This window comes from Diospyros lotus, chromosome 13 (assembly GCF_014633365.1).
Source record: "Diospyros lotus cultivar Yz01 chromosome 13, ASM1463336v1, whole genome shotgun sequence".
Taxonomy (NCBI): domain Eukaryota; kingdom Viridiplantae; phylum Streptophyta; class Magnoliopsida; order Ericales; family Ebenaceae; genus Diospyros; species Diospyros lotus.
The window spans coordinates 37,399,477-37,413,074 of NC_068350.1; the positions used below are offsets into that span (position 1 = coordinate 37,399,477).

Here is a 13,598-nt window from a genome sequence, read left to right on the forward strand (position 1 = left end):
AGCTAGTACATAAACCAAAAAGAACCAAGAAAGGGAAAACCCTGTACAAAAGGAACAATTGGGAATCAGAGGCTCACAACATCCAAACAAGGAACAAGAAGGTCCTCAACGAACTGGACAACAAAGAATAGACAAAAAGGGTCTCCACCTTAATCCACAAGAAGAAGGTAAGATATGGTAAATCCCCTCAACCTAAAAAAAATATATATATATATATACATGCCCCAAGAGCTCTTAAGTTTTCTCGCCATATACACCCAAAAAAAACAAAAAAAAAGGGGAAGAAAATGTACACTGTCTGTCAAACAGATAGTTCAAACCCCAGGCTCTCAAAAAATCCTCAGGAGAGATCAACATAACCCACTGAATACCAGAGATTGCATAAACAAGACTCCACAGCTCACAAACCACCAAACAATGCAGAATGAGATGATGCACTACTCACTTCCACAGGTTATACATAATGAGAATAGCATCAAGGGCAACCAATAATCACAAGCCTTAGTTCCACCAGGTAGGATCACTTACATGGATTCTAGCTCTCTCGCCATTTCTATCCATGGCCACATATTCTATAAAGCTATTATATCTTACTTAATCTCTAAGCCTAAGGACTCTCCACCAAACTTTTTTTATGCTTTACTTCTTTTGCTACAAAACTTCTCCTACACATCCACTCTCCTCACAAGAGGATCTATTTGTCCTCTTCTCATATGTTCAAACTATCTTCATCATGTCTTGCATAACTTGGATTGGTCAACATTAACTAAGAAAACAATGCAACAAAACTAATTACATTTTTTCACATTAAAACATTTAATAAATAATTCTCTAAAATTTCTTTATTATCTACAATATCTTGATTCAGCCTTCTTACAAATAATGGATAAAACTTTACCTCACCTCTAATAATCATGGCCTTGAGAGAAGACAAACATAGCAAAATGGTACCTGAAGATGTTCTGGCGTGCAAGGATGACCAGGAAAATGCGGACAATTTCGATCTATATTTCTGATCTGCTGAAACTTGCTCTCCACCAAGCTTTGAATTTTATCAAGGCTATCTGAATAAATAGATGTGAAAAAATTATGGTACTTGTAATACAAAGAAAACACAATATTAATGGATATTGGCTATTTTTATTGGCTCACCTTTTCCATATACAACCAAATGCATGAGGTTAGCTGAGTAATTCTCTCCATAGAATTTGAGAAGCTCATTCCTGGTATCAATTCCTCTTGCTTTAGGCTTAACCTCCAAAGTCTCCCAGTTCCCTGTGAGTTCAAAACACTAACAGAAATTACCAATATTCTGAACCACAGCACTTTAACATAGTCAACTATGCAATATATATATATATGTGTGTGTGTGTGTGATTAATAACAAGATTTACATACGTCTACATGATAGCTTTGGCTCATTAGTCATTGGTGATCAAAAACAAAGGTGCTATGTGTATCTATATTGGTATGCACGTGTAAATAATGGTTAGGACATCATATCAAGAGAGTAAACTGAGCCCAAGCCCTCACAATTGTAAGCACACCACTTTATAATTAGGACATCATATCAAGAGAATAAACTGAGCCCAAGCCCTTATAATTGTGAGCACACTACTTTATAATTGTTGAGTTATATGGTTATAATCTAGGGTTAATCTTATATTAGAGCCCATCGCCCATTGTATTTGTACATATAGGTGTATAATCTATGAGTTTAATTAAGATTGTAAATACATATTAAAAGCCAGGGTTTTCTTCCTAAGCTTCACATGGTATCAAAGCAAAAATACAAACCCTAACAGCCACCATACAAACCCTAGCTGCTGCCCACATCATCGACGACCACTGTCGGTCGCGTCGCCACCGACCGCTGCAGCCTGCCGTGCCACCGTCGTCGCCACTCGCGCACACCGCCACCACCATGCTCGCACTACTGGTCTGCAGCGAGTGTTCACTATCCAACGGCCGATCACACACACTGCTACCATCGTTGTGTTCGCCGACCTCCGATCTGTCGACCCCCGGAGGATCATCACCGTTGCTGCCGCCACGCGCCGCCTCTCTCGCACTGTTCAGAGACTTGTTTTGGCTCTAATCTCTCTCTCCAGTGCTCCGATCGCAACGTCGTCTTCACCATTGGACTCGCCTCCTTCAGTTCATCCCAGTCCAGGTGGTTTCGTCGCCATCCGCTGCTGCCGGTCACCAACATCCACTGTCTCCCGTCTCTAGCGCGCCTCATTTTCTGTGTTGGATCATCTAGCCTCTTTGTTTGGCTATTTTTTAACCCCTTTTGTTTCAGATCTGTTGATCTTGTAGAGCTCCCTTTTGTCCAACATGGCTGGTACCAGTAAATCTGTCTCATTCTCTAGTATTTTGTCTCCCTCTCCAGCCATTGCTACTGAGAAGTTGATGGGCAGTTCCAATTATATCTCTTGGCCCAAGGCAGTTGAACTATGGTGTATGGGTCAAGGTTTACAGGATCATCTAACTACCAAGGCTGAGAATGTGACCACAGTTAAAACTGAGTGGCAGAGAATTGATGCTTTATTGTGCAGTCTCTTATGGCAGTCAATTGATCCTTCTCTTCATCCGATCTATACTAACTACACCACGTGCTATGAGTTGTGGGCTCAAGCCAAGGCGCTATACACTAATGACATTCAACGTTTGTATTCAATGGTGTCTAATCTGCTTAGTTTAAAACAACAGGGTCTGACTCTTCCTGATTTTCTTGGTCGGATGGCCTCTATTAAAGCTGAATTTAACTCCTTGTTACCTGCTGGTAAGACTGCTGCAGAAGATCTAGCTCAGCGAGATAAGTTCTTCATGGTGTGCACTCTTGCTGCCATTGGTCCTGAACTTGCTCCTGTTCGTAATCAGATTCTTGCTAGTCCTACTGTACCTACTATGGATGAAGTGTATTCTCGTCTTCTACGGGTTTCATCTGTTCCTACAGTACCTCCATCTTCTGCAGGTGATCATTCAGTTATGGCTTCATAGGTTCAAAGTAGTGGCGAATAGAGAGGAGATCGTGGTAATCGGGGCAAACGCCCCAAGTGTAACTACTATCACAAGTGGGGACATACTAAGGAACAGTGTTATAAGTTGCATGGCCGCCCTCCTCATGTTAATGTTGCTCATGCTCATGGTTCTCGATCTGAGTCCTTTGATGGTCATCCATTGCAATCTGCTATTCTCACTGGGGCTGACTATGATGAGTATCTCAAGTATAAGACGTCCCAACAATCCTCATTCACAGTTGCTTCTGTCGCCCACTCTAGTGATTCCACTGCCTGTCTCACTCAGTCATCCTCTTTAGGACCATGGGTTCTGGACTCAGGTGCTTCTAAACATATCTCTAGTTATCCCCATTTGTTCTGTCATTTTACTAATTCTATTTCTTTACCTTATGTGACATTAGCAAATGGGTCCAAAGCGGTTGCTAAGGCTGTTGGCACTACCAAACCCTTACCTTCTCTGCCTTTAGATTTTGTCCTTTATCTTCCCCATTGTCCCTTCAATCTTGTCTCTGTTAGTAAACTTACGCGTGCCTTAAATTGCTCTATCACCTTTAATGATCATTCTACTACCATCCAGGATCGCAGTATGGGACAGATGATTGGCGTTGGATGTGAGTCGCAGGGTCTCTATCATCTCAATCTTCCTACATCTCCCGTTGCTTGCTCGGTGACTGAGTCTCCTGCTCTTCTCCACAATCGTTTGGGACATCCCAGTTTGGCTAAGTTTCAAAAGATGGTCCCCAGTTTGTCTAGTTTGTCGTCTTTTCATTGTGAGTCTTGTCAACTTGGAAAACAGTCTCGCACTTCTTTTCCAAAGCGTGTCAATAATCGAGTTGTGTCCCCATTTGCTTTAGTTCATTCTGATGTCTGGGGTCCTAGTCGTGTCATGTCGTGTCTGTTTTGGGTTTTCAATATTTTGTAACGTTTATCGACGATTATTCTCGTTGCACATGGTTATATTTAATGAAAAATCATTCTAAGTTATTCTCAATTTTTGAATCCTTTTGTGCTGAAATCAAAACGTAATTTCATACCTCTATCCAAGTATTGCATAGTGACAATACCCCCGAGTATTTTTCTATTCTCTTTACTACTTTTATGTCTTCTCAAGGGATTTTGCATCAGTTATCTTGTGCATATACACCACAGCAGAATGGGGTTGCTGAGCGTAAAAATAGACATTTGATTGAAACTACTCGCACTCTTCTTCTACATCATCATGTCCCCTTTCGCTTTTGGGCTGAAGCTATTCTTGCTGCTTGCTATCTCATTAATAGGATGCCCTCCTTAGTTCTTCAGCGCCAGATTCCTCACTCTCTCTTGTTTCTTGATCAACCATTATATATTCTTCCTCCCCGTGTCTTTGGTTGCACCTGCTTTGTCCATAACTTGTCTCCCAGTCAAGATAAATTGTCTGCTCGGTCTATCAAGTGCATTTTTCTTGGTTACTCTCACCTTCAGAAGGGTTATCGATGTTATTCTCCTAACACCCGCCGTTATTTTCTTTTGGCTAATGTTACCTTCTTTGAGTCGTCTCTTTTCTACTCTTCACCTCCTTCCAAGTGTCAACCCATTTTTGAGGCAATCCCTCTTCCCATGAGTCCTCTTGCTTCTATTCTCCATATTCCTTCTTCTACCCCATTGTAGGTGTATCATCGGCGTCATCAGCCTCGGTCTCTTCCCGGTGGAGATGTTGTTCATGCGCCTTCTCCCATGTCTCCTACTATTTCTGTGACTCCTGCTGCCTCACATCCTGCTCCAGTCTCTAGACCTGCTGCGGTCTTGCCTTCTGAAGATCTGCTTCCTATTGCCCTTCGGAAAGGTACCCGTTCTTCTCGCAATCCTCACCCCATTTATAATTTTCTTAGCTATCACTGTCTCTCGTCTCCTTTTTGTGCTTTTGTGTCTTCCTTATCCTCTGTTTCAGTACCTAAGACTGTTAGTGAGGCACTTTCTGATCCGGGGTGGCGACAAGCAATAGTGGATGAGATGACTGCTTTGCATTCCAATGGTATTTGGGATTTGGTCCCTTTACCCCCCGGGAAATCTCTTGTTGGTTGTCGGTGGATCTATACTGTCAAGGTGGGTCCTGATAGGCAAGTTGATCGCCTTAAGGCCCGTTTGGTTGCCAATGGGTATACTCAGGTTTATGGTCTTGACTATGGTTACACTTTTTCCCTTGTTGCTAAGATGTACTCTGTGCGTTTGTTTCTCTCTATAGCAATTATGCGCCACTGGCTGTTGTATCAGCTAGACATTAAGAATGCCTTCTTACATGGTGAGCTTCAAGAGGAGATTTATATGGAGCAACCTCCTGGGTTTGTTGCTCGGGGGGAGTCTAAGCAAGTTTGAAAACTCCGTCGCTCACTATATGGGTTGAAGCAGTCTCCTCGAGCCTAGTTTGGTCGTTTCAGTACTGTCATTCAAGACTTTGGTATGACTCGTAGTGAGTCTGATCATTCGATTTTTTATAAACACACATCACAGGGGAGGTGTATATACTTGGTTGTCTATGTGGATGATATTGTTATTACAGATGATGATCAGAATGGTACTGTTCAGTAGAAAAAACATTTTTTCCATCATTTTCAGACTAAGGACTTGGGGTTACTTAAACACTTTCTTGGCATAGAAGTTGCTCAATCCAGTTCTGGTATTGTTATCTCTCAACGTAAGTATGTGTTAGACATTCTGGAAGAAACTGGGATGCTTGATTGTAAACCTATAGATTCTCCTATGGACCCTAATGTAAAGCTCTTACCAGGACAGGGTGAGCCTCTTGTTGATCCTGGAAGATACCGCAGGCTAGTCGAAAAACTTAATTATCTCACTATCACTCGCCCAGATATTTCTTTCTCAGTTAGTGTTATCAGTCAATTTTTGCAGTCTCCTTGCGATAGCCACTGGGATGCGGTAGTCCGGATTCTCAAGTATATTAAGGGAGCTCTAGGTAGAGGACTATTGTATGAGGACAGAGGTCATACTCAAGTAGTCGGATATTCTTATGCTGATTGGGCAGGTTCTCCCTCTGATAGACGGTCTACTTCAGGATATTGTGTTCTACTTGGAGGAAACCTAGTATCTTGGAAAAGTAAGAAGCAAGAGGTTGTTGCTAGATCAAGTGCAGAAGCAGAATATCATGTTATGGCCTTGGCAACGTGTGAATTTATCTGGTTAAAACAATTGCTTCAGGAGCTCAAGTTTGGAGAGATATCACAGGTGAGACTAATTTGCGACAATCAAGCTGCATTACATATTGCTTCCAATCTAGTCTTTCATGAGAGGACCAAACATATCGAGATAAATTGTCACTTCATCCGATAGAAGATTTTATCTGGTTGTATTACCACAGATTTTGTCAATTCTAATGACCAATTAGCAGATGTATTCACTAAATCTCTTAGAGGTCCTCGAATTGAGCATATTTGTAGCAAGCTCGGTGCATATGATATATATGCTCCAGCTTGAGAGGGAGTGTTAAGTTATATGGTTATAATCTAGGATTAATCTTATATTAGAGCTCATGGCCCATTGTATTTGTATATATAGGTGTATAATTTATGAGTTTAATTAAGGTTGTAAATACATATTAAAAGCTAGGGTTTTCTTCCTAAGCTTCACAATAATCATCACTGAGTAGGCCAAAGATCCATTCGTGCCTCACTATGCACTTGAAAGATAGATATACTTATAGCTTGGGGAAACAACGATATAATAAGATCTCATTTCAGTGGTCACATGGCCAAGGGCCCAGTTTGCCTGTTTTTAGCCTAGCACCCCACGAGAAACTGATGAAGGATGGGATTTTTTAGGTAAAATGGGAGAGGCAGACAATTTAAGAAAAGATGACCAACTACATTTCGTCTTTGCTTGTACATCACAATAAACAATAAACTTTATAATGAAGTGTCATCATATTAGTTAAATTGAGATATAGAAGCATCTAAAAGTGTCAGAAATTTTTCATTGCTTGCCCCTCCAAAAGAACTGTGATATCTGGTTGGGAGGTTCATCATAATTTAGCTATACTTGTGTTTCCTTATTTTCATAACAAGAGGATTAAAGCAGTAAATATGCCTTTTTTAGTTTGTTGCCTTAAAAAAATTCACAAATTGAGTAAGAAATCAGAGCATGGTTAAAACATGTTTTGAGACCTACATGTATCATATAAGTACAACAGTTTCAGCAAAAACTTCAGGTCTTGTCATGTTTCCATTCTAAGCTAATTTTCCATGTTAATGCTATAAGGTTTCTTAATTTAAACTATGGCATCCATGAAATGAAAATATTTTGCAAAACTCAGAGAAGTACATCCGGTAATTGAGCCAGATATATGTTGGTTTATGGGGCTAATTCTTGTATATTTCAAGGCTGGTGGTTTACTAGCCTGAACCATGAGTCGTTTATGAGTGATTGTTTTTCTAGACCTGTGATTTATGGCTTAGTTAAGGCACAATAATTTGCTGATGAAATGCTTGATTATTTGTAAATTGGGGAAGAAAAATGTCGTTTAAGTGAAATATTATTGTTTCAAAAATGGTTTAATGGGTTATGTTGACTAATGACTAATAAAATGAGATTTTCAATTTTAAAATAAGTGACCTACCTAACCTGCAGATTAGCGTAGACACCCAAAAGTAGAGTCAACCATGATACTCCAGAGAGGCTGGGAGGTTGACTGTGAAAGGAGTCAATCAACTGTAAGGTTTTGAGGGGATCAGATTTTTCTGAAAAATCAGTTGTCAACATGGTCAGCCAACTGTGGAGGTCGACTAACTAATCTAGAGAGAAACTAAGCTTGACTAGGCCAAGGCAAGTTGGCTTAGGTGCCTAGGTTACGGAGTACTAGAACTTGGGAAATCGGCTACACGAGATCAGAGATGCAGGTCAACAAAGATCAACTATATGAAACAAAGAGCTTAAGATGTCAACCATTCAACTATGGTAACAAACAATATCAGCTGCGACTAAGTTAGCTCAACTGACATTGGGAAAGTCAACTGATTGGGTTGACTGAAGGGCCCAAAAAAGTTCAAGGTGGAGAAATATGTAACATCCAGATATCAAAAGCAGCAATAATTTTAAGTAATAAAACACATAATGTTGTGCATCATGATTGCGTGTGTGCATGGTAATGCGGGTTCACCATATCAATCAAGGATGCTGAAGAGATGCTGAATTATCTTTCCTACTCTAGATTAAGAATAACTTAGGAAACTTACTTGATAGTGTAAATATGTCTCTCTCTCATATATGGTAGTTCTTGTAGATGGTAAGTTTGTATAGTTTATAGTTTCTATTTTATCTCTCTCCTTTCCTCTATAAGAGGATCACAATCGTGTACAATTGGAATGCAGTAAGAGAGATCATTATTCTTTTTCTCTACATGGTATTAGAGCCCTTGATTCTGGCCTGATCTAGCCCTAACGAGTGCCTTCATTGCACTGTTTTCCCTATGTATTCATGAAAGCCTCCATATCTTCCCCCCTCATTCAAACAATCTGACCAGTAAGCATGTCAAAATCCTCAAAAGCTGCTCCAACCGTGACAACTAGAGAATCTACTCCAGTTGATCACCCTACTGGAAGAGGAAATTTACCCACTGTGCATCAGTCCTACTGCCTCGATGGTAGGAATTATCTGCAATGGGCACAGCTCATCAAGACCTTCCTCAAAGGCTGGGGAAAAGTCAATCATCTAACAAGACCTTCTCTGAAGGACTCAGATCCCACCTTCACAGCCTGGGATGTGGAGGATTCTCTCATCATGTCTTGGTTGTGGAGTACAATGCAACCAAAGGTCAGTAAAAACTTCATGTTCTTGAACACAACAAAGGAGAAATGGGAGACAGTGCAATAGAAATACTCCAAGATCCAGGATGCATCTGTGATTTTTGAAGTCAAAACAAAGATCAGAACTACTAAGCAAGGTCAATTAACAGTTACAGAGTACTATAATAGGATGAAGGGGTTGTGATTGGAGCTTAACCATTACCAAGCCATAAAGATGGTGTGCAGTGAGGATGCTACAACCCTCAATCAAATTTTTTAGAGAGATCAAATTGTAGAGTTTCTAGCAGGCTTAAATCCTAAATTTGATCAAGTAAGAATTCAGGTTCTTGGTCAAAACAAACTTCCTACTTTAAATAAAGCGTTTGCTATTGTTAGGAGTGAAGAAAACTAAAGAGGTGCCATGCTCAACGAACATAACCCTGAAGGTTCAGCCCTGATGACCAGCAACAAAGGAGGAGGAGTTAAATTTGGGAAGCCAGCAGTACAAAGTAGGAGTTCAAGCTGTGAGGGGCAGTAGTGTACCTATTGCAAGAAATCACGGCACACCGAGGAGACATGTTTCAAATTACATGGGAAAGAAGCAATCTTGAATAAGATTGGTGGCTTCAAGAACATGAAACACCAAAGCTATCTCTCAAGAAAGGAACAAGAATGTTAGAATTATTAGTATATATTATAATTATTATATGTGTGTTTTATTTTGTAATTAGATTAAGCCCACAGATTTAAGACCCATTATACTAATTATAAATAACAAACTAAGAGAGGTTAGTCTCTTAGGTTTTTTTCTCTCCTAATTATTTTCTCACATGGTATCAAAGCCACCAGTGAGACAAAAAAACCCTAGTCGTCGCTGTGTATCGTTTTCCAGCTATTTTTAAACCCTAACCGTCACTACACATACCGAAACCCCACTGTCCAGCAATCACCTCACCACACCGCCACCACCCTCGAGTTCGTCGCCTCTAGATCGGCCGACCGCCGAAGAATCGCTGGCACCGCCGCCACGAGCTACCTCCGCCTCCACGCACCGGCGCATGATAGCACGTCCGCCGGTCTTCTTTCGCCGGATTTTCCAGATCTGACCGCCGACGACCCCTAAAGCTATTTCTGGTGTCAAAGTCCTCATCATGTCTAACTTCAGTGACGCGGTTTCTGCCGTTGCTACTCCCGCTTCAGTTTCTACCGTTGCCCCTACTGTCTCTCAATCCTTTGTTGTCTCCAATCTTGGGACATCCAATATTACCACTATCAAGTTGATAAGGTCTGCCAATTATCTCTCATGGGAAGCCTCTGACAAAATGTGGTTCAAAGGGCAAGGTCAAGCAGATCATCTTACCACGAAGGCTGAAAGTGTGCCAGAAGCTAATCAGGCAAGAAGGGAACAAGTTGATGCCCAATTATGTAGCCTTCTATGGCAGTCTATTGATCCATCCATCATGCAGCTCTTTCGCCCCTTTAAAACTCATGTTAATGTGTGGAAGGAAGCTAAAGAGTGTTATACAAACAACATCCAACATTTGTACACTGTGATCTCTAATATCAAGAATCTCAAGCAGGAGTCATCCATGGAATCTTATCTAGGGCAAGTTCGGGCTCTCATGCAAGAATTTTATGCTCTTCTTCCTCTTACTACGACACGCACCAAACAGATTGCTCAACGAGAGAAGTTTTTTATGGTTATTGCTCTCTCCGGTCTAAAACCAGAGTTTGACGCCATCAGGCATCAAATCTTAACTAGCTCCGCTAACCCTACCATGAAGGACTCTTTCAAAAGGTTGTTGAATATGACAGGTGCACATGGTATGTCTTCTTCTTCTCATGTTGTTCCTCCAGCCGAATCTTCAGCTCTTATATCTCAAGCTTCCACCGTTGGAGGAAATAGAGGACACAATAATAATCGCTCACGTCCACAGTATACCTTTTGTAAGAAACTGGGTCATCTTGAGGACAAATGCTGGAAGAAACATGGTCTGCCAGTTGCTCCACCTGCATCATCTACCAGTGCAACTCATGTATTTCAGAGTGATCCTAGTCTTACTCAATCTCCACCAGGTTCGCAATTGGTACCTATGTCTGCAGCTAAGTATGATGCCTTCCTGAACTTCCAGCCCACCCAGCCGTCTCATCCTGATAATCTCGTTGCTTGTGTTGCTCAAGGCTCATCTGTTAGTCCTTGGATTATAGATTATGGCGCCACTGACCATATGTGTGGTAATGAGCTTCTTTTCTCCTCACTTACTTACATATCCTGATACTATACCTACTGTTACCCTGGCTGATGGTACCAAAATTGCAGTTAAAGGGATCGGCCATATCACACTCACCTCTTCTTTCTCATTAAATTTTGTTTTATATGTTCCTGATAGTCCTTTTAATTTGATCTTAATTAGCCAACTCACCAAAACACTTAACTATTCTGTTCTCTTTACTCCTACCTCTGTTTGTGTTCAGGACCAGGGTACGGGGCAGACAATTGGCGTTGGGCATGAGTCACAGGGTCACTATCATCTTATTGTGCCTAGTTCACCGGTAGCTTGCACTAGTGTCGCTTCCCCAGATCTTCTCCATTATCGTCTCGGTAATCCCAACCTCTCCAAATTGAAGAAATTAGTTCTTAGTTTGTCGTCATTGTCCATATTTAATTGTGAGTCGTGTTAGCGTGGTAAACATGCTTGTCATTCTTTTTCTCGTCGGGTCAATAATAGGGCTAAGGCTCCCTTTTCCCTTGTGCACTCTGATGTATGGGGGCCCAATCGCGTCCATTCTACTCTTAGTTTTTCATATTTCGTTACTTTCATTGATGATTTTTCCATTGCACTTGGTTGTTTCTTATGAAGAGTCGGTTCTAGTTGTTTTCTATTTTTCAGACATTTAATGCTGAAATAAAAACACAGTTTGAAGTTTCTATACGTGCCTTACGTAGTGATAATGCCCCCAAGTATTTTTCTTCTCCATTTACTACATTTATGACTTCTAATGGCATCTTGCATCAATCCTCTTGTCCTTACACACCTCAACAAAATAGTGTTGTTGAGTGTAAGAATCGTCATCTTATTGAAACTACACGGACGCTCCTTTTACATGCCAATCTTCCCACCAAATTTTGGGGCGATGCTATTCTAACTGCATGTTATCTCATCAATCGCATACCATCCTCAGCGTTACAGGAGAAAATTCCTCATTCCCTTTTGTTCTCTACACAACCACTTTATTCTGTTCCTTTTCGTGTTTTTGGATATATCTGTTTTGTGTATTCTTTTTCACCTGGACAGGATAAGCTCACTGCAAAATCTCTCGAGTGTATCTTCCTTGGCTATTCCCGGTTGCAAAAAGACTATATGTGTTACTCTCCTGAGCTGAATCGCTATTTTTTGTCTGTTGATGTCACATTCTTTGAACATCAGTCTTTTTTTTTCAATTGCTCAGCCTGATTCACAAAGTCTTCACCAAGTTTTGCATGTTCCTTTTTCTTTTCTTCCATTGCCCTCCTTGGATCCGTCTGTCTCCTCTGTAGCGCCTACCCTACTGTTTTTCGATCCACCTACCATGGCTCCTCCACTTCTTACATATCACCATCGTCCTTATCCCGTTACTAGCGCTAGCATTTCTCCAGCCTAGGACTCTCCTGACTCGCTCTCTCCGTCTGTTGTCCCTCTTACCCCAGATTCTGAGCCCGACAATCTCCCTGTTACTTTTTGCAAAGGTACACGATCTACTCGTAATCCCCATCCTATTTATAACTTTTTATGCTATGACCGTTTATCTCCTTCTTATAGTGCCTTTGTTTCGAGTCTTTCCTCTGTTTTTATTCCTAAAACCACAGGTGAAGCTCTGTCTCATTGTAAGGCCCGCTTCCGAATACTCGAAAGAAGGTCATTACGGAGATGATATAGAACAAAACTGAACTCAAATAACAACTCATTTCATTTCTAGCAACGGAAATTAAATTAAGGTTCAATTACATTCTCAATATCTCATAACTCTAGGCTCGATGGCCATACAAAATGATAAGAGGCTCAAATGCCAATAACATAATAAATTCTCATTATTACAAACCTCACCAAATCACTAACTAGGATCTTTAAAGTTAGGACGCGTCTCCGTACAACACTATCCCTGGGCTGCAATCCTACTGAACTCGCCCCCAATAACGGTCTTTCCTTTACCTGGAATGGCAAAGAAGATCAAGTGAGCCACAAGGCTCAGCAAGTTCGAGAAACAAGAAACAATATATAAGATCCAAGAATACGATGACACCAAGAAGAGTAACCAAGGACTCCACAATTATATACAAGATTTATAATTCCTGAATTGATCAATTCAACTTAATATATCATGTCACCATGTATCACTATGCAAATGTGCATAAAATTCTAATTTCATTATCAATTCTCATAGGCTCGCAAGCCATCAATCAATACATGCAAGAGTGCATCATTTCATTATCAATATCAATTTTGCCGACTCTTAAGCCATAACTCGATGCATACAAAAGTGCATAAATACCATAAAACCTCACAAATAAATATGGAGTCAACCTGCTGGGCTATGGCCACCTCGTCCCGTGGCAGGTGCTCTAGGGTACCCTTTCTCCCTCGGCGCAAATTAATAGGTGCGCAAAACATATATATATATGAAACTTGTACATGTATGCATTTGCCAACCACATGTATTTAAATTCTTGTTTTCGCGATATTCATACTGTTAACATCACTTACCCATACCGGGTATTTTTCCATCATCAGATAAATTCAACATATCTTACTTCATAATGTTTGCC

At 40.7% G+C, this 13,598-nt stretch overlaps 1 protein-coding gene across 1 annotated transcript in view; it reads right to left on the reverse strand.

Moving 5' to 3' along the window:
* Positions 1 to 13,598, reverse strand: part of LOC127787837 (insulin-degrading enzyme-like 1, peroxisomal) — a 128,110-nt gene that overhangs the window by 75,666 nt on the left and 38,846 nt on the right. The window contains exons 8-9 of the mRNA XM_052315864.1: positions 1,153 to 1,275; positions 952 to 1,064 (exon numbers count right to left, since the gene is read on the reverse strand). Of these exons, the coding sequence (XP_052171824.1) occupies positions 952 to 1,064; positions 1,153 to 1,275 (236 nt within the window). The remainder of the gene's footprint in view (positions 1 to 951; positions 1,065 to 1,152; positions 1,276 to 13,598) is intronic.